This window comes from Rhinoderma darwinii, chromosome 1 (assembly GCF_050947455.1).
Source record: "Rhinoderma darwinii isolate aRhiDar2 chromosome 1, aRhiDar2.hap1, whole genome shotgun sequence".
Classification (NCBI taxonomy): domain Eukaryota; kingdom Metazoa; phylum Chordata; class Amphibia; order Anura; family Rhinodermatidae; genus Rhinoderma; species Rhinoderma darwinii.
Genome location: NC_134687.1, coordinates 72,106,579 through 72,125,312, shown reverse-complemented (window position 1 = coordinate 72,125,312; position 18,734 = coordinate 72,106,579). Strand labels below are relative to the sequence as shown.

The following is an 18,734-nucleotide window of genomic DNA, read 5'->3' as shown; positions in this document are numbered from 1 at the left end:
CGTCCGAGATGGAACCTGTTTTAGGTAGTGACGATGACAGCGTCACTTCAGGTTCATCTTCAGGGGACGTTGTCCCTGATGCAGTCGAAACTGCAGAACATGAAAGCGCAGGGCCAAGTAGCGCTGTAGCACGGGACAGCCTGGTCCCTTCAGTCCAGGCTCTTGTATGGGCACCTGCCCCATCTTTTGGGCCTAGAATCCACGGATTTACTGCCACTCCTGGCATAACCGTGGACAATACAAATTTTGTCCAAATGGATTACTTCCATTTATTTATAACGGACGACATCCTAAATCAGATTGTCCACGAAACAAATTTATATGCCACGCAATATATAAGGCAGAAACCTTCATCCACCCATGCCAGAGATTGGACGCCCACCAATTTGCAGGAATTAAAAAAAAAATTTGGGGCTCACCCTAAATATGGGTATTGTCAAAAAGCCCTCCATTAGGTCTTACTGGTCAACAAGACACGCCCAAGCCACCCCAGTATATTCTGCAGTAATGCCCAGGTCTCGTTATGAGACAATAATGAGGTTCCTCCACTTCAATGACAACGCACAGGCCCCCCCAAGTACCGATGCAAACCGGGATCGGTTGTTCAAAATAAGACCGCTAATAAATTCCCTGAATAATTTATTTCTGCAACTCTACACCCCTGAGCAGAATGTAAGTGTGGACGAGCAGATATTTTGGAAGTGTTATAGAAACTCTGTTGAGTTTTGTAAAACCAGCTTTGAAAAAAAGCGATATGTGAAATAATCTTCTTCTATCCTCCGCCCTCCTACATCTCTATGTGATAAATAAGGCCACATATTTGGTATCCCCGTGCACGGGAGAAGTGGCAGAATGTGAACGGAGATTAATTTTGTCCGTGGACTATACCGTGTGTGAAAAATACTAGCCTAAACTGACGCATTTGCTAAAAAAGTCCTGATTTTAATTTTGTTCCATCTTATTCAAGAAACTTTCAGAAGAAAACTGGACTTGCTAAAAATATGATAAACCCCTTGAAGGAAACCTTGTGGGGTCTACTTGTGTGAATGAAGTCATTTATGGGGTGATTCTAATCTTTCAGCAGCATTAGGCCCCCCAGAAAACAGTATGCGGCTCTAAAATCAAATGCAAAATTCCTGGACCGAAAAGGCCAAAAAGCCTCCTTTTATGCCAAGCCCTGGCACATGCCCGCACAGTGAATAAGGCACACATATTTGGTATCCCCATGCACGGGAGAAGTGGAAGAATGTGAAAGGAGATTAATTTTGTCCGTGGTCCATACCGTGTGTGAAAAATGCTAGCATAAACTGGCGCAATTGCTAAATTCTTGCATTTTTTTCCAATTTTGCCCACTTTAGAGAAAAAAATAAAAATGATATATACTGACAAATGCCACTAAAACAAAGCCCTATCTGTCCTTTAAAAAGAGTGTAAAATTCAAAGATGAACTTTATTCACCTGCTGAGTTATAGTCATCTAAAGAAGCGCATAGCAAAATTGTGAAATTTGCTCTGGTCATTTAGCTGTAAAACAGCCTAGTCCTTAACCGGTTAAAGGGGTTTTCCACTTTGACAACTGATGACCTATCCACTGGATAGGTCATTAGTATATGATCGGTGCGAGTCCGACCCCCGGACCGATCCGCCACTCCGGCTGCCGGACGATGTCGCCGGAAACATGCCCGATCTTTGATTTCGCAGGAGAAAAGCCGCTGCAAGAAGAGTCTGGCAGCAACTTTTTCCCCTCTGCTTATTGAAATAAATGAGCCGAGCATGCATGTTTATGCGGGAGTCGGGAGGAAGATCTGTCGGCTGAACGAGCATTAGGTCAACAGTTATCTAAAGCGTATAAGCACCACAGTACCGAGCATTACCTCTCTACTTGGATTCATTTCAGCTAAATTAAAAAATGAAAATAACCAAGTTAATAGAGCAATATACATAAAAAGGTATGGTTATTTCCAAAAGATAAACGTGCCCCAATTTTCTTTCACAAAAAAAACTAATTGAACAAGGCGATAATTTATCTCTGCTACTGTGCCCTTATAATCTGGGAGATGGGATTAGTTAGCACTAATCCGGTTTGCTCCCCATCAGGCTTGTGGATTTACCAGCTTTCCTACTTTTATTAGGAATCAATAGCGTAGTCGACTGCGGTATTGATTCAGTCAAAACGACGGAACCCTTCACAACGGAGATAAACTGAAGCCAAATATGGATAGTCGCGCTACTCCTGGAGCAGAATCCACGGCCACAGCACTGCCAACGCTGTGGCAGGGGATTCCGCTCTTTGAGGAAGACACTGATGTCACGGTCCATACATGGATAGAGACTTCAGGGGGATCCCTCTAGGAGCGGAATCCATGGCCAGAGGGCTTCCGCTCCTAGAGGGAGTTACAGTGGTGCTACCTGGAGGGGACACTGTGGCGCGATCTACAGTAGGAACGGTGGCACTATCTACATGGGCACTGGTGTTTTCAGGTGGCTGGGACCAAAAAACCCTAACTAATAAAATGTATAAATTTTTTTTATTTTTGTTTTTTAACGTCCATGAAAAATAGACAGCAAATGGCAGTTAAAAATACGGGAAATGGATTAAAATTTTGAGACATACTGACGCAAAACAGCCATGAAAAACCGACACTTGATCCGTTGTTAACTGCCCTTTTTTTCACGTCATGTGAATATAGCCTCCTTTACTCTCCCTTCACAGTGATCCAGGATGACGGAGAGAGATAAGACAAGTTGTTACAGAGCTGCAACAGTATATATTTACAAAAACAAGTTTTGTTTTTTTTGCTCATAATAAAAATTAAACATGGGATTAAACTAATCTAGAAAATAAAAGCCTCAGGAGTCTTGTAAAAAAATAGTTCTGATATTCAACTAATATTCCCTTGGTCATAAAAGCGTTAAAAGGTTTTCACTCCCGTTTTTGATACACAAATAGCCATTATATCTAGGCATAGATACAATAGAGAAAGTTGCAAGTGACCTTCCAACTCCTGCAACATTTCCAATTCTGCCTGCAGCAGACTAGACAACGCAAATAGGCAATAGTGACAAAATAATATCACTTAACACTGCCCGCTGTCAATATTGATAGACTATCAGACATAAAAGATTACCAGAACCAGCAATTTGTGGTGTTGCGGTCAGAACATTACAAGACGTTGATGCTGCAGAAATGATACGGCTGTACCCAGTCAAGTCTACCATAAAGCCCCCACACAACAGGAATTCCTTCTGGAGAGGGACGAACATTACTAAATGTATTTATTTGCTGCAGCTTTTCCACAAGATACGCTGCTACATAGAAAGCCAAAAACCTGCGGCTGACAAGTTCTCGCTGTATATCAAGCTACTTCTAAACCGCAGCATGGTCACCATCACTCCGAGGACTTTCCATCAATGTAGACCATCAAACAGCGAAGCGGCTGTGTATAATAAAGGCCTTGAACTCCCCTTTGGTAGACATGTTCTTCAAAAACATAGTAAACAGTAACACCCATAATGTAACAGCCCAAGTCTAAGATATCCCAGGAGTCGACATAACGAGTGTCATCGCTGGGCTGTTAGAAGTACTCTTTAGAAAGTGTCATAAAAGTTTATTCCGAGATGTGTGATTGTTCTATCAGCAATGAGACACTCCAAGCAAAAACAGAATATCCAGCTTTTGCCTAGAAGACAGATGTGCATATATCTCCTATTCCAGCTCATGGAACTCATATAGGAAGGCTAGCTCATCTAGGAGTCAGAGCGGTTCTCGCATTGACGACCCAGCACATCCATGTATTACATGGTCTCCTGGCAAATGTTTGGCCAGATGAGAACAGCTGTTCACTGGGGATTAGAGAAGCTGAACCCTCAGTCGCTGGCTATGGCGGCTGCACTCCAAAGGAAACATGCTGGAGACGAATAGCCGACAGGAAAAGACATCGGGCTACTTCCGGTCCGCGGCCATCTTGGAAGGCGGGAAATTCAAAATGCCCGCATTTAAAAGGGACACGCACAGGTATGTAGTTAGAGCTGATAACTCTAACTTGGATTATTTTTGTGGATTGCATATTGCATTTCCTGTTACCTGTCGCGGTATGGAACTTCCTCGTCCTGATGGAACTCCAGATATGTCCCAGGGTCACGTGAGTCTCACCCTTGGGGTAAGGGTTATGACCCCTTATGTATGCACACCATACTTTACCTACCTTCTGTTTTCTCTAGGATAAAGATTCCTCTCAGAGACAAACTGATAAAAGAAGGTTAAAAGATGTGCCAGAGTCCCATAGGAAACAATTGTGTCAGGATTGTATTGCAAAAATACTAAAGGAGGAACAACCAATGTTCATGTCTGAACTTAGGGCTATGATTCGTGAAGAAGTGGGTCAGTCAGTAGCCTCCCTCGCCCCTCTTCAAGAAACACCCTCCCACTCCCGGGCAAAAAGACCACGGATGGAAGTGGATCAAAAATATTGTCCTCCCTCTCAGGGGTCTGACTCGGAGCAGGAGTGTTATTACCTATCGGAGGGTGAGTTAGAAGAAGGAGAGGAACTCTTGCCTTCAACTTCTTCCACTCAAGAGAAAACATTTTTCTTCTCTTCCGAGATGTCTGATACCTTAATTCAAGCAATACGGGAAACCATGGATATTCCCGAAGAAGACCAATCACATACCATCCAGGATGACATGTTTGGAGGTCTAACGGAAAAGAAAACAAAAAAAGGTTTTTCTGGTTAAAAAAATAAAATAAAAAAAAAACAAGATCTATTAGAATCTCTACCTTTACTAAAAATGGCAAACGGATTCTTGGTAGACGCTTCAGCGGAATCTATTAGATTTGCTGCCAGGAATAGGGCTCTCTCAAATGCTGCTAGAAGAGCATTATGGCTCAAAATGTGGTCAGGAGATACGAAGTCCAAGAACAAATTGTGTTCTATCCCGTTTACAGGGTCTCTAATGTTCGGTCCTCTCCTCGATAACATGCTGAAGAGTGCAGCAGATAAGAAAAAGGGGTTTCCTGAAGAGAAACCAAAAAAAAACCCTCAGTTTGGAAGATTTCGCCAACAGAGGGATCCTACCTTACAGAACTACAGCAGGAGAGGGAAGTCCGGTCGCTGGAGTTACCCCAAAGGGAAAAGGGGTCGAGGATATCTCCTTAACCCAAATAATTCATTCCAACCCTCAAAGCAATGACGCCAAGAGCATAGGAGCAAGACTCCTACAATTTTATCCCAAATGGTCGAGAATAACCCAGAACCCCTGGGTTCTAAAGATCATAGAAGAAGGGTACAAAATAGAATTTTCCTCCAGAGAAATTTCTAATAACCCAGTACCAAGCAAAAGACCTTCATCAGATCCTTATCCAGGACGTCCAGAAACTACTCAAATTGAGAGCCATTTCTCCAGTTCCTCACAACGAAATATGCAAAGGCCACTATTCAAAAATCTTTAGTCAAAAAACCAAACGGTTCCTACAGGACAATAATCAACCTGAAGGTCCTAAACAAATGGGTGAAATATCGAAAATTCAAGATGGAGTCTATCAGATCGACTATTCCTCTAATAAGGGAAGAGGCATCAATGTGTACGATCGATTTAAAGGATGCGTATTATCACGTTCCTATCCACCCCGCGTACCAGAGATTCCTCAGATTCGCAATTCAGGACGGTCCTTCCATTCTCCAATTCCAGTTTGTCTGCCTCCCTTTCGGCATTTCCTCCGCCCCCAGAATTTTTACAAAAATTATGGCAGAGATCATGGCATTCGTAAGAAGTCAGGGCATAATAATTATCCCATACCTAGACGACTTCTTGTTGACGGCAGATACTCCGTCTATCTTAGACAGTCATCGGTCACAGGTTCTTTCCCTACTACAGGAATTGGGATGGATAATCAACTTTCAGAAGTCGAGTCTTCCTCCCCAAAAACAGAAGGTCTTCTTAGGAGTACTGCTAGACTCCTCCCTTCAACATTCCTTCCTCCCAAGAGAGAAACAAATACTCCTACGGGCAGAAGTAAGGAAATTTTGGGGGAAAGACACCTGTTCCATAAGGGAATGTATGCGGATGTTGGGAATGATGACGTCTTGCATCCAATCTATTCCATGGAGCCAATTTCACTCCAGACCCTTACAGAATCTGATCTTGTCCCAGTGGGATCGAAAACAGAACTCCCTGAATTCAAAAATTAAAATTTCCGAGACTGTGAAATCATCCCTCCTGTGGTGGCTCTGCACAAACATAGACAAGGGAGTCCCCTGGAGAACTTCTCCTTGTGTAGTAATTACCACAGATGCCAGCAAACACGGCTGGGGGTCGGTAATCCAAGACCAGCACTTTCAGGGCACATGGCCTGTTCAAATGAAGAGGATGTCCTCAAACTTCAAAGAACTAAGAGCCGTATGGGAGACACTTATAAGAGCCTCACCCATCATAAAAGGGAAGCATATAAGAATTTTATCGGACATGACAGCGGTGTCCTTTCTTCGCCATCAAGGGGGAACAAGACACACAGTCGGGAAAAAGTAGACCCTGGAGAATGGTCCCTAAACAGGGAAGTCTTTCGGTCCTTAACCCGAAAATGGGGTTATCCACAAATAGACCTGTTTGCCACGAGGAAAAACTCTCAAGTAGAGACATTCTTCTCCCTAAATCTCAGAGACAACCCATTGGGAGTAGACGCATTGTCCCAACCCTGGGACATGGATCTGGCCTATGCCTTTCCTCCGTTTCCTCTAATACCAATGGTATTAAGAAAAATCCAGGAAGATTTGACAAAGCTCATTATTCTTCCCTATTGGTCAAAAAGAAGTTGGTTTCCAATCGTAAAATACCTAGCGTTGGAAGACCCTATCATGCTCCCAGTCAAGGAGAATCTTCTCTCCCAGGGTCCCTTATTCTTTCAAGGAATAGAAACTCTGAAATTGTCAGCCTTGATCCTGAAAGGCAGATCTTGAGGAACCACGGTCTGTCAGATGAGGTAATTTCAACTATCTTATCAAGTCATAAAGAAGTTACCTCAAAAATCTATCAAAAAATTTGGAAGAAATTCTGTTCCTGGTATGGAAACCCAGGACCAGGACCCCTTTTCTCCCAACATCGCGAAAATCCTAGATTTTTTACAATCGGGATTCAAGAAAGGACTTAGTCCTAGTACCTTAAAAGTACAGATTTCAGCCTTAGGTAATTTTTTTAACACTCCTCTGGCTGAACATCGGTGGATCAGAAGATTCACTCAAGCGGTCTCTAAACTGAAACCTTCCCTAAAGAAATCAGTTCCTACCTGGGATTTGAATGTGGTGTTAACGACTCTTTGTGAGCCCCCCTTTGAGCCGCTCGACACAATTAGTAAGCACTTTTTAACTCTAAAAGCTGCATTCTTAGTCGCTATTACTTCAGCAAGAAGGATTGGAGAAATCCAATCTCTGTCAGTCATAGAACCGTACCTAAAAGTACAAGAGGATAAGATCATCCTAAAGCTGGACCCTTCCTTTATTCCAAAAGGTATCTTCTGCTTTCCATAGAGAACAAGAAATAATTCTACCTTCCTTTTATCCAGATCCAAAAAACCAACAAGAAGAAAAATTCCATTGCCTGGATGTCAGGCGAACAATTCTTCAGTATCTGGATAGAACCTCCTCCTGGAGACAAGATAAAAACCTATTTGTCCTGTTTGGGGGAAAGAATAGAGGAAAGAAAGCCTCAAAAGGCTCTCTAGCGAGATGGGTAAAAACTACCATACAAGACGCCTACAAGTCCCAAGGACTATGTGCCCCACAAGGCATCAGAGCCCATTCAACGAGGGCAGTTTCGGCATCCTGGGCAGAAAGAAGAGAAGCCTCTATGGACCAAATCTGCAGAGCTGCCACTTGGTCAAGCCATCATAAGTTTTGCAAACATTATAGGCTCGATGTTCTGTCCGATAGGGATTTAAGTTTTGGACGGAAAGTCCTTCAATCCGTAGTCCCGCCCTGAGCATTATAATCTGGTATTGCTCCTGTAGTGCTGTCATGAGGGATGTACTGGAAAATAGCAATTAGACCTACCGGTAATTGTATTTCCAGGAATCCATCATGACCGCACTCTTACATTCGCTCCCTTATTGAATTCTGATTTGTGAAATTAACATGTCAGTTATTATCCCTAGAAATAAAAAAGGGTTGCATCCATCCTGGTGTAGTAATTGAAAAACACTGGCAAGGGGTGGTGGGAGGGGCCTTTTAACCTCTCTGTCTTCCTGTCCCTACAGAGGTCAATAGGGCAACCTCCTGTAGTGCTGTCATGATGGATTCCTGGAAATACAATTACCGGTAGGTCTAATTCCTATTTTTTCAGTTTCCCAGTACATTTTATGGTACTTCAAATGGTGTTAATAGAAACTACAACTCTTCCGGCAAAACATAAGCCCTCACACCGCTCTATTGACAGAAAAATAAAAAATTTTATGGCTCTTGGAAGGCGGGGAGCGAAAAACGAAAAAAAAAAAGGGATCAGTCCTGAAAGGGTTAATTAATTTCTAATAAATAAAAAAAAACATTTGACCACTCGGGAGAAATTGCTTTACAAATGCTGGGGGGCTTTTCCTCTTTTATCCCTTGTGAAAATTAAAAAAATTCAACATTTTTACGGTCTAATTCCACTAAATTCTACAAAAAACCTGTGGGGTCAAAATGCTCACGATACTCCTAGAAAAATTCCTTGAAGGGTGTAGTTTCCAAAATAGGGTCACTTTTGTGGGGGGGGGGGGGGGTTCCACTGTTTTGGTCCCTCCGGGGCGTTGCAAACCCGATATGGCACTGAAAACCAATCCAGCAAAATCTGCGCTCCAAAATCCAAAAGGCGCTCCCTCCCTCCTGAGCCTTGCAGTGGGACCAAACAGCAGTTTATTAGCACATATGGGGTATTGCCATAATCGGGGACAATTGCTTTACAAATGTTCGGGTGCTATTTCTCCTTTATTACTTGTAAAAATATAAAAAAAATCTATGTTTCCACCAAAAAAAAAAGGAGATTTTCATCTTCACAGACTAATTCCACTAAATTCTGCAAAAAAAACTGTGGAGTCAAAACGCTAACTATGCCCCTAGAAAAATGCCTTGAGGGGTGTAGTTTCCAAAATGGCGTCACATTTGGGGGGTTTCGACTGTTTAGGTACCACAAGAACTCTTCAAACCTGACATGGTGCCTAAAATATATTCCTAAAAAAGGAGGCCCCAAAATCCTCTAGCTGCTCCTTTGCTTCGGAGGCCTGTGCTTCAGTCTATTAGCGCACTATGCACATGTTGGATATTTCTAAAAACTGAAGAATCTGGGCAAAAAATATTGAGTTGCATTTCTCTGGTAAAATCTTCTGTGTTAGGCCCCATGCACACGAACTTAAAAACGCCCGTAATTACTGCACGTTTTTACGGGCCCATGGACTTCTATTGGCCACGGGTACCTCCCCGTATGCTTACGGGAAGGTGCCCGTGCCGTTGAAAAATATAGAACATGTCCTATTTCAGGCCGTAATTACGGCACGGGCAGGCCCATAGAAGTCTATGTGGCTCCCGTAATTACGGGTGACTACGTGTGTGCACCTGTAATTACGGGAGCGTTGCTAGGCGACGTCAGTAAATAGTCACTGTCCAGGGTGCTGAAAGAGTTAAACGATCGGCAGTAACTCTTTCAGCACCCTGGACAGTGACTTCCGATCACAATATAGAGCAACTTGTAAAAAAAAATATAAAAAAACAACGTTCATACTTACCGAGAACTCCCTGCTTCTTCCTCCAGTCCGGCCTCCTGGGATGACGTTTAAGCCCATGTGACCGCTGCAGCCAATCACAGGATGCAGCGGTCACATGGACTGCCGCGTCATCCAGGGAGGTCGGACTGGTCAAGAGAGGGACGCGTCACCAAGACAACGGCCGAGCAAGTATGAATTTCTTTTACTTTTTCTGCGGAAAGGGCTGTCCCTTCTCTCTATCCTGCACTAATAGAGAGAAGGGCTGCCGATTACTGCAGTGTAATTTTGCAGCGAAAACGTGGCAGTAAATACGGGTCGAATACGTGTGACCAAGGACCCGTATTTACTCCAGTATTTACGGGAGGACAAAAATACGTTAGTGTGCATGAGGCCTTACAGATTTATTTATTTTTTATCACAAATGAATTTAAGCAAAAAAAATGTAGTTTGTAAATTTCACCTCTACTTCGCCTTAATTTCTGTGAAACGCCTAAAGGGTTAAAAAAACACTGAATGTGGTTTTGAATACTTTGAGGGGTGCAGTTTTCAAAATAGGGTGATTTATGGGGACTTTCTAATATATAAGGCCCTCAAAGCCACTTCAGAACTGAACTGGTCCCTGAAAAGATAGCCTTTTGAAACTTTCTTGAAAATATGAGAAATTGCTGTTAAAGTTCTAAGCCTTGTAACGTCCTATAAAAATAAAAAGCCGTGAAAAAAGACAATGCAAACAAAGTAGACATATGGGGGATGTTAACTACCGTGTTTCCCCGATAGTAAGACACCCCCGATTGTAAGACGTATCGGGGGTTTCAGGGGGGTCGGCTAATATAAGCCGTACCCCGAAAGTAAGACATATGTCTTACTTTCGGGGAAACACGGGGGTATTGCCGCCTCCTGCCCACTTCCGCGCCGCCCCCCTCTCCATACGTCACCGCGCCGTCCCCTGCACTTGCTCCTGCTGCAACTGCCGGAATCGAAGCGCGCGCCGATTCCGGCAGTTTAACCCATTAAATGCTGCTGTCAATAGTGACAGCGGCATTTAATGTGTTTGACAGAGGGGGGAGCTCCCTCTGTCACCCGATCGGCGCCCCCGCAAACAAATCGCGGGTCGCCGTCGGGTTTCCATGACAGCCGGGGGTCTAACAAAGACCCCCAGGTCTGCCTTCAGCATCTGCCTGTTAGGCGATGCCGGAGGCATGACCTAATAGGTTGCCTGTCAGTTTTACACTGACAGGCAATAATGCTTCGGTATACTAAGTATACCAAAGCATTATATATGCGATCGGCACATCGCATAGTGAAGTCCCCTGGTGGGACTAAAAAAAAAAAATGTAAAACAGTTAAATAAAGTTTGTGAAAAAAAAAAAAAAAAAAAATTCGACAATTTTTTTACAATATAAGACATACCCCGAAAGTAAGACATAGTCGGGCTTTTGGGGATAAAAAGAAAGTAAGACACTGTCTTACTTTCGGGGAAACACGGTAGTAACTATTTTGTGTGGGATTACGATCTCTTTTACAAGCAAATACATTTAAATTTAGAAAAATGCTAATTTTTGCAAATTTTCTCTAAAATTTGAAGTTTTTCACAAATAAATATTGAATTTATCGACCAAATTTTTCTACTAACAAAGTACAATATGTCACGAGAAAATCTCAGAATCGCTTGGATAGGTAAAGTCATTCCGAAGTTATTAACACATAAATTGACATGTCAGATTTGAAAAAATCATGTGTCCACGAGGCCAAAACAGGCTGTGTCCTGAAGGGGTTAAACACATATATACCCCCGAGCTGCTATCAAAACACCACATCCAATGGAAATATTGCCGATGATGTCACATCCATGTGACATACAACTGGGTGTTATTAGGGGTGTGTCCCTACATATACTGACAATGTCCAATCAGTGCTGAGTGAGACTTTGCAGGGACACGCCCCTTTCACAGGGGGAATGGTAAGGCCTAGTTGTCAAATTTTTTATTACATTTCTCAAAGGAATAACATAGGAACAGAACAGCACCTAGTTTTTACCATTTTGAACATATTTTCTATTTAACGGGGAATACTAGTATTTACTAAAACAGACATGTCAGACGTGATTAGAGGTCCTCTTTACTTGGGGACAAAGGGTTTATATTCTATTATTTTTTGCAACTTTGGTGCCCCCAGAACGTGTGCGACAGTTGACTCCGATAGACGTGAATGTTTCCTATAAGAGGTGCAGTCACATGCGGCAGATTTTGTTCCATTCAGATGAATAGAACAGATTTTCAGTTGCAGAAAATTTCTGGAACAAAATCTGCCGCATGACTGCACCCTAATAAGTTACTTTATTTTCCACAACACGTGACATGACCACAGTGTGATCGACAGGTAAATATATACAGCCTAATAAAACCAGAAGATCATGAATCATTACAAAGCGTCAGATCATAAAGGAACGTGGTAACTCCTGATGACACATCCGCTCAGTATCATCACTTCCAATAAGAGGAATAGGATCCGTGCAGACACTGCCACTGGTCAGAAATGTATGACCCCAAGAACCATTAACACGGGTGTGGAGAAAATGAAGCCTCCTCCTAACATGGGATGTGAGCTCGGTCATAGGTGGAAAATCAGCAATGCCCCTCGAATAGAAAAGATACATTTATCAAACAAACATACTGAAAGGCAAGAGATGAAATACAGCAAAACGAGCTTCGGCTGATAGTTATCTAGTCTAGGGCCGGCTTTAGGCTGGATTCACACACAGCATTTACTCAGTGACGTACTATTCCGTCATGCGGACCGCACCGTTCGAGCTCTGACGGTAGCGTACGTCACGAGGAAAATGCATTGCCATTTTCTGCCGGCGCGTTCGAGATGTGACAGCTGCTGTTTCGGACAGTAAGCTATCACAGCTCAATACGCCGGGACCTGTCGCGATGGTCCCGCCCCCTCGATCGCCGCTATTGGTCAGTCAGTTACTAACTGTCCAATAGCGGTGATCGGTCTCTTCACTTCCTCTCCCTGACATCACATCCTGCTGCAACCACCCTGAACGAACGCCTCTGTTGGAGACAGCAAAACGTTCCGGGCGGTTGTGAGAAGAGAGAGAAGAGCAAAGTGCAAAAACACACAAACCTTTTTTTTTTTTGCTTATTTCTGCTTCCCACCTCCCCCATCCACTCCTGTACCCTTCTTCCTTGTGTTCCCCACACGTTTTTGGTCTGTGATCTCCTATCACCAACCACTTCTTAGTCTTCAGGACCAATTTCTTGGTCCCTGGGGATTATTTTTTTCTTTATAAAATATAAACAAAAAAATATATAAAAATAAAAAAATTTGTTAGTTTAGACAATTTAACTGGTTAGTTTAGTATTAGGGTTAGTTAGTGTCAGGGAACCGTCAAAAAGAGTAGTTAGATATAGCATCAGGGAATTTAGCGTCAGGAATCAGATCTAGCGTTAGGGGTCCACCACCGTAGTCAGGTTTAGCGTGAGGGAAGCTCGGAATAATCTAGTTAGGTTTAGTGTCAGGGAATAGTCGCCATAGTTAGATTTAGTCTCAGGGAAGTTCAAATAAAACCTAGTTAGGTTTAGTTTCAGGGAAGCCCACTAGTTCTATAAAAACACCAATTTTTTGGGCTGGTTTAGGAAGCAGCCTATCGCTCCTAGTTAGGGAAGCAAACAAACATTTCCCAACGGACATTTACTGCCGAAGAGGCATATTCATTTCTTGCCTCCGACACAGACTCGTCGGATGGTGAGACTCTATTTTACTTATCCACCTCCTCATCCAGTGATGAAGAAGAGGAACCCCCTAGGAGATGCCCCAGGACCACCACTACAGTTGAAACCCCAGAGCGAAGTGACCCCATTTGGACCCCTACACCAGACATTTATGAGCCCCAAATCTGAGTACACGGGTAGCCGGGATCAAATTTAATACGGCAGGGCTCAGTGAAATGGACTTTTTCAAATTCTTCTTCACTGATGACTTTTTAGAGCTTATGGTCTCACAGACAAATTTATATGCCCAACAGTAAATTACTAAGAACCCCACATCATTTTATGTCCAATCCCACAGGTGGACCCCTGTAGACGCAGCAGCGTTGGGCAAGTTCTGGGGACTTCATTTGAACATGGGGCTTTTGAAAAAGCTATCCATTAGGACCTACTGGAGCACGGACATCTTATACCACACCCCGATGTACCGCATGGCCATGTCCAGGATGCATTATGAGGCAATACTTCGCTTCTTACATTATACTGATAATGAGCAGTACCCATCCTGAGATGACCCAAGTTTTGACCGTTTGTATAAACTGAGACCCCTATTAGACCATTTCAGTGCCCGGTTTTCCCAAGCATACACCCCCGAGAAGTGTATTTCTATTGAGGAGTCCTTGTTACATTTTAAAGGGAGGCTTCAATTCCGCCAGTATCTGCCGGGTAGGAGGGTCTGTGGTAGTTACAGCAGAGGAAGCGTGATCTCGCTGTAAATGACGGGTTACAACGAGATTACTTTTCCTCTGCTGTAACTACCACAGACAGAGTAACGAAGTGCAGAGATTGTGAATAGACATCCCGTGGAATGTCTATTCACTGTCTAAACACTTCAGTATTGTTAATGTGTTAGTATAAGACAGCACATAGTGATCTAAAAGGATCCCTTTGCGCTGTCTAAATGAATGGAGAGGAGTGCATGACGCTGATTGGTCACTGATTGGTCAGCATCATACACTCCTCTGTACAACGCCCACTTGGTCTAAAGTGAAAATTCGCCCACTTGGGCATTAAGCAACTCATTAGAATAAATCTAAAAACGCTAATAAAGTGGTAAAAATAGATTGTTTTTTTAAATAAAAAGCACTGCTGTCACCTACATTACAGCACCCATCTCCTTATGTAGGAGACAGGACACTTATAATGTGGTGACAGAGCCTCTTTAAAACCCGAGCCATAGACTTTTTACGGCTCGGGTTTTAATTTCCTGCCCGCGCGATCGGGCAGCTGAATGTCGGGTCTCCGGCTGTCAGTGACTGCCGGGGACCCTGAGGAGAAGATAGAAGCAGCTTTTGCTGCTTCTGTCTTCTCCGATGTCTCTTTACACAGCGCTCAATGAACGCTGTGTATAGGAATAGAGGCAGCGGCCGCGCCGCTGTCTCTATTGCTCCCGGTGTTCATGTGACTGGTCACATGATCGCTGGGTGCCGTTACTGACAGACTGTTGCTGGGTCTTACACACGGACTGCTTTTCCTGGCCCGAACTCGGTCGTGTGCAAGAGCATTTACGCTTATACATGAAGTGTTCCAACATGCAGGTGTGGGCAAACTAGGCTAAGTTCTGATGTTCAGGATTTGCCATAAGCAAATCCAACGTGTAGATTTTTCAAACAATCTGCGGCAGAAACTAAGCAGACCCACAAGTGGACCAGCCATATGATCAATGGGGCAGATCCACAGGGCTTATCGTATGGAATCTGTGGAAATAATGAGCATACGGTTTATTTTTTCTTGCGGAATGTAAATGGGGAAATACCCTACTCACTTGCATGGGATGTGAAATGTGAGCGGATTTGATGGGGATTTAGGCACTAATCCTGCGACTAAATCCTCATTGAAACCTGAATGTGTGACCATTGCCTAAAAGTTATTTTACACAGACCGATATGGGCAGTGAAAACGAGCGCCGATGAAGAAGACGGCTTGTTGATCAGCAATCCTTTCACAAGGAGCTATAATCAGTAATGTCTAACGCGAGCGATCGTTACTACAATCCCTCACCCCCATACATTTGCATCATGTTGGCAGAACATTTACCTGTTTAAGCAGGGAGACACGCTGCCAACAATGATACTTATTGCTGCATAACCTACACGATAAGCCAACGAATGAGCGTTACCCCGCTCATTGGCTGATCGCTGCCCTGTGGAATGAGCGTTACCCCGCTCATTGACTGATCGTTGCCCTGTGTACAGAGAACAATGATCGGCCTGCTCATTGGCCCATGTAAAGGGGCCTTTACAGTAAACTAAATTATACAACCAGAATACTCCTGGTGCCAATTTGACCATTAGTGGTCAGGCAATAAAAGTTTCATAAAAATCAATAGTAAACAACCCAAAAAGTGGCACAACGGCAGCTCATTTCTAGGTTTATTGGGTACCTGGGTCCCAGGACTTGTCCAGTCCTGGTTATAGAGGTCTATGGAACACAGCAGCTATGAATGAGGACACTACCAGAGCTACTAACAGGCAGGACATGTCTAGTGGACATCAGGGTGTTCATCTTGAACAGCACCAACAATAACGTATAACAAGTTTTGAGGTAGGTCTGATAACTGGACAGCACAGACCAGTAATAATGGACCAGTACGAGTACAGATTACTGGTCACATCACTGGAGGGTTCACGTCCAGCTTTATACCAAGGCTTCGTGGATACATTGTGTATATATTGCGATGCCTGGGTCACACTTTGCAGCTACTGCACTCCAATAAACATCAATGTAACGGATCATTAGCATTGGGTACAACAGGAGCTTCGTTTACAAAAGTTGGGGGCCGTGTAAAGGCTGCCGTATGTTTTGCTATTCAAGGAATTGCCATGGCCTTGATCGGTTGAACAATTTTGGTCCAATGTCTCCAGTACCCAATAACTTACAGGATGTAACTATTAGAAGGGTCCCGGCTGTCACATACAGAAGAGGGAGGGGCCTGTGGTGACAACTTATGTTGTCGATGGGAGGATATAGGTAATGTGACAGCTGCCATACACTCTACATAGAATGATAGTTACCAGCTCTCCTCCTCTTCGAAGTCCACCATTCTCTCCAACTCCTCCGGTCGGAGCGGCACCACCTGGTCCAGCAGGAGCGCGCTCTCCACGTCCTTTCTCCTCTCCTCGGCTACCGCTTCCATGAACTCTTCCCAAGCAGCCCCGTCTCCTCGCCCTCCTACAGGCCCGGGACTCATGCTGCGGCCGCTTGTGCCGAAGAGCAGCATGGAGGCAGGGTTGGCGTGCTGGGAGGGCTGCGGCCGGGGAGCCGGAGGCAGTGTGGGTGTTCTAGGAGAGTTTGGGGCAAGAGTGGACCGGGAGCGGAGCTGCTCATTCTGCTTCTCAAGCTTCTTCACCAACTCCTGCAGCTTCCGCACCTCCAGGTCCGCATTCATGTTGGAGTTCAAGTCCTCCATGATAGCCGGTATGGTCCGTCCGTCACGCCGTACAGGCTCAGCCCCGGCTGGAGCTCATAGCTCGTTTACTTCCACCAACTGCCACCCTATTCCAACTAACCACGCCCAGACGCGACCGAGCCAGTGACAACTTGCCATAAACCACACCTCACACAGGTCTAGTCCACCAATCAGCACCCTGCCCACAGAACTTACTGACGTCATCGCGTACCGATGGAACGTGGCACAGCGTATTGTCCACACCCTCAATTGCAATTGGCTTAGAGCTCCGGAAGTTGGTATGTAGCCATCTTTAAGACTGGCACAGCGTTTATTTGATTGGACGGAAGTTTGATACTTTTCCTGACGTCAGGAGAACGAGAATAAAGTTGAAGGAACTTCTGAGCAGGAGACGTGATTTCAGAAGTTATATAGAGGAGAACACTTGTTCACTTGCCTGGGTACAACTTTCTGTAAATAGACTGTTAGTTTCTGTAGCAACGTAAATAGTAATTCCACTCCTGGTCCAGAGAACTAGAACCAACGTCTATGAAATGTTCCTTTAATTGTTAATATACAAAATTCCATTATTACTAACAGGTAAATAATTATTTAGTCCCCTCACTGGGCAGTCATTATGAGCCCTCCGTAAGGTGTCTTAACAACTCACCCAGTCTCCGTCACCAGCTGTGCCCGTCCGCTCCATTCATATACACGTCTATTACAGCCTAGCCTAGGACATTGACTACTCTACGGATCATTACAAGCTAATATCTGCTAGCAATCCATAGCTAGTTATTCAGCCCTGGCGTCTTATCTAAAGCGACACATTAGCATAAAGCTAAAATAGGTCATAACTCCGTTAAAAATTACCGTTTTTCTAAATAAAAAAAACACTGCTGTGATCTACATTACAGCGCCGATCACATCATGTATAATATAGGGCACTTATAATGTGGGGACAGAGTCTCTTTAAGGGTATGTTCACACGTAGTCAACAAAAACGTCTGAAAATCCAGAGCTGTTTTCAAGGGAAAACAGACCCTGCTTTTCAGACGTTTTTTTTACCAACTCGCACTTTTCGCTGCGTTTTTCGCGGCGTTTTTTACGTCCGTTTTTGGAGCTGTTTTCATTGGAGTCTATGAGAAAACAGCTCCAAAAACGTCCAAAGAAGTGTCCTGCACTTCTTTTGACGAGGCTGTATTTTTACGCGTCGTCGTTTGACAGCTGTCAAACGACGACGCGTAAATAACAGGTCGTCTGCACAGTACGTCGGCAAACCCATTCAAATGAATGGGCAGATGTTTGCCGACGTATTGTAGCCCTATTTTCAGGCGTAAGACGAGGCAAAATACGCCTCGTATACGTCTGAAATTTGGCCGTGTGAACATACCCTAAAGGGTCAAAAAGAGTGCTCGGGGCTGTATTTACCACTAGGCACTAGGGTGGCACCTTACGTGGGGCAGCAGCTAGCTCCTAGCAAACTTACATTTATTTATTATGAGACCTTGTATAATAGCGCCATATATCAGAGAACCCATAGAGTAGAGCTAGATCGCAGAAAGCCACCAACTTGTTATTCTCCATGAAAAGGAAAAATGCATCAAAACGTAAAAACCACACAGAAAAACGCCTCGAAAAACGCACGAATAGGTGCGGTTTTTAATTGTGAATTCCCTGCGTATTGCTGCGTTTTTTGTGCGTATTTTCCGCCGCAAAATATGCAACCTGTGCGTGTAGCCTGAGGTGGAGATCTATGCAAGTACCGTGAGCAAACTTGGCAGACTGTAAAAATAGATTAAGGGCTTGTCCACATGTAATGGAATTGCTGCGTATTTTCCATCCGG

General features: G+C 44.0%; 1 protein-coding gene across 1 annotated transcript in view; it reads right to left on the bottom strand.

Moving 5' to 3' along the window:
* Positions 1-17,035, bottom strand: part of SLAIN2 (SLAIN motif family member 2) — a 73,456-nt gene extending 56,421 nt beyond the window's left edge. The window contains exon 1 of the mRNA XM_075859604.1: positions 16,514-17,035. Coding sequence (XP_075715719.1) covers positions 16,514-16,908 — 395 coding nt within the window. The 5' untranslated portion in view covers positions 16,909-17,035. The remainder of the gene's footprint in view (positions 1-16,513) is intronic.
* Between the last annotated feature and the right edge of the window lie 1,699 nt (positions 17,036-18,734).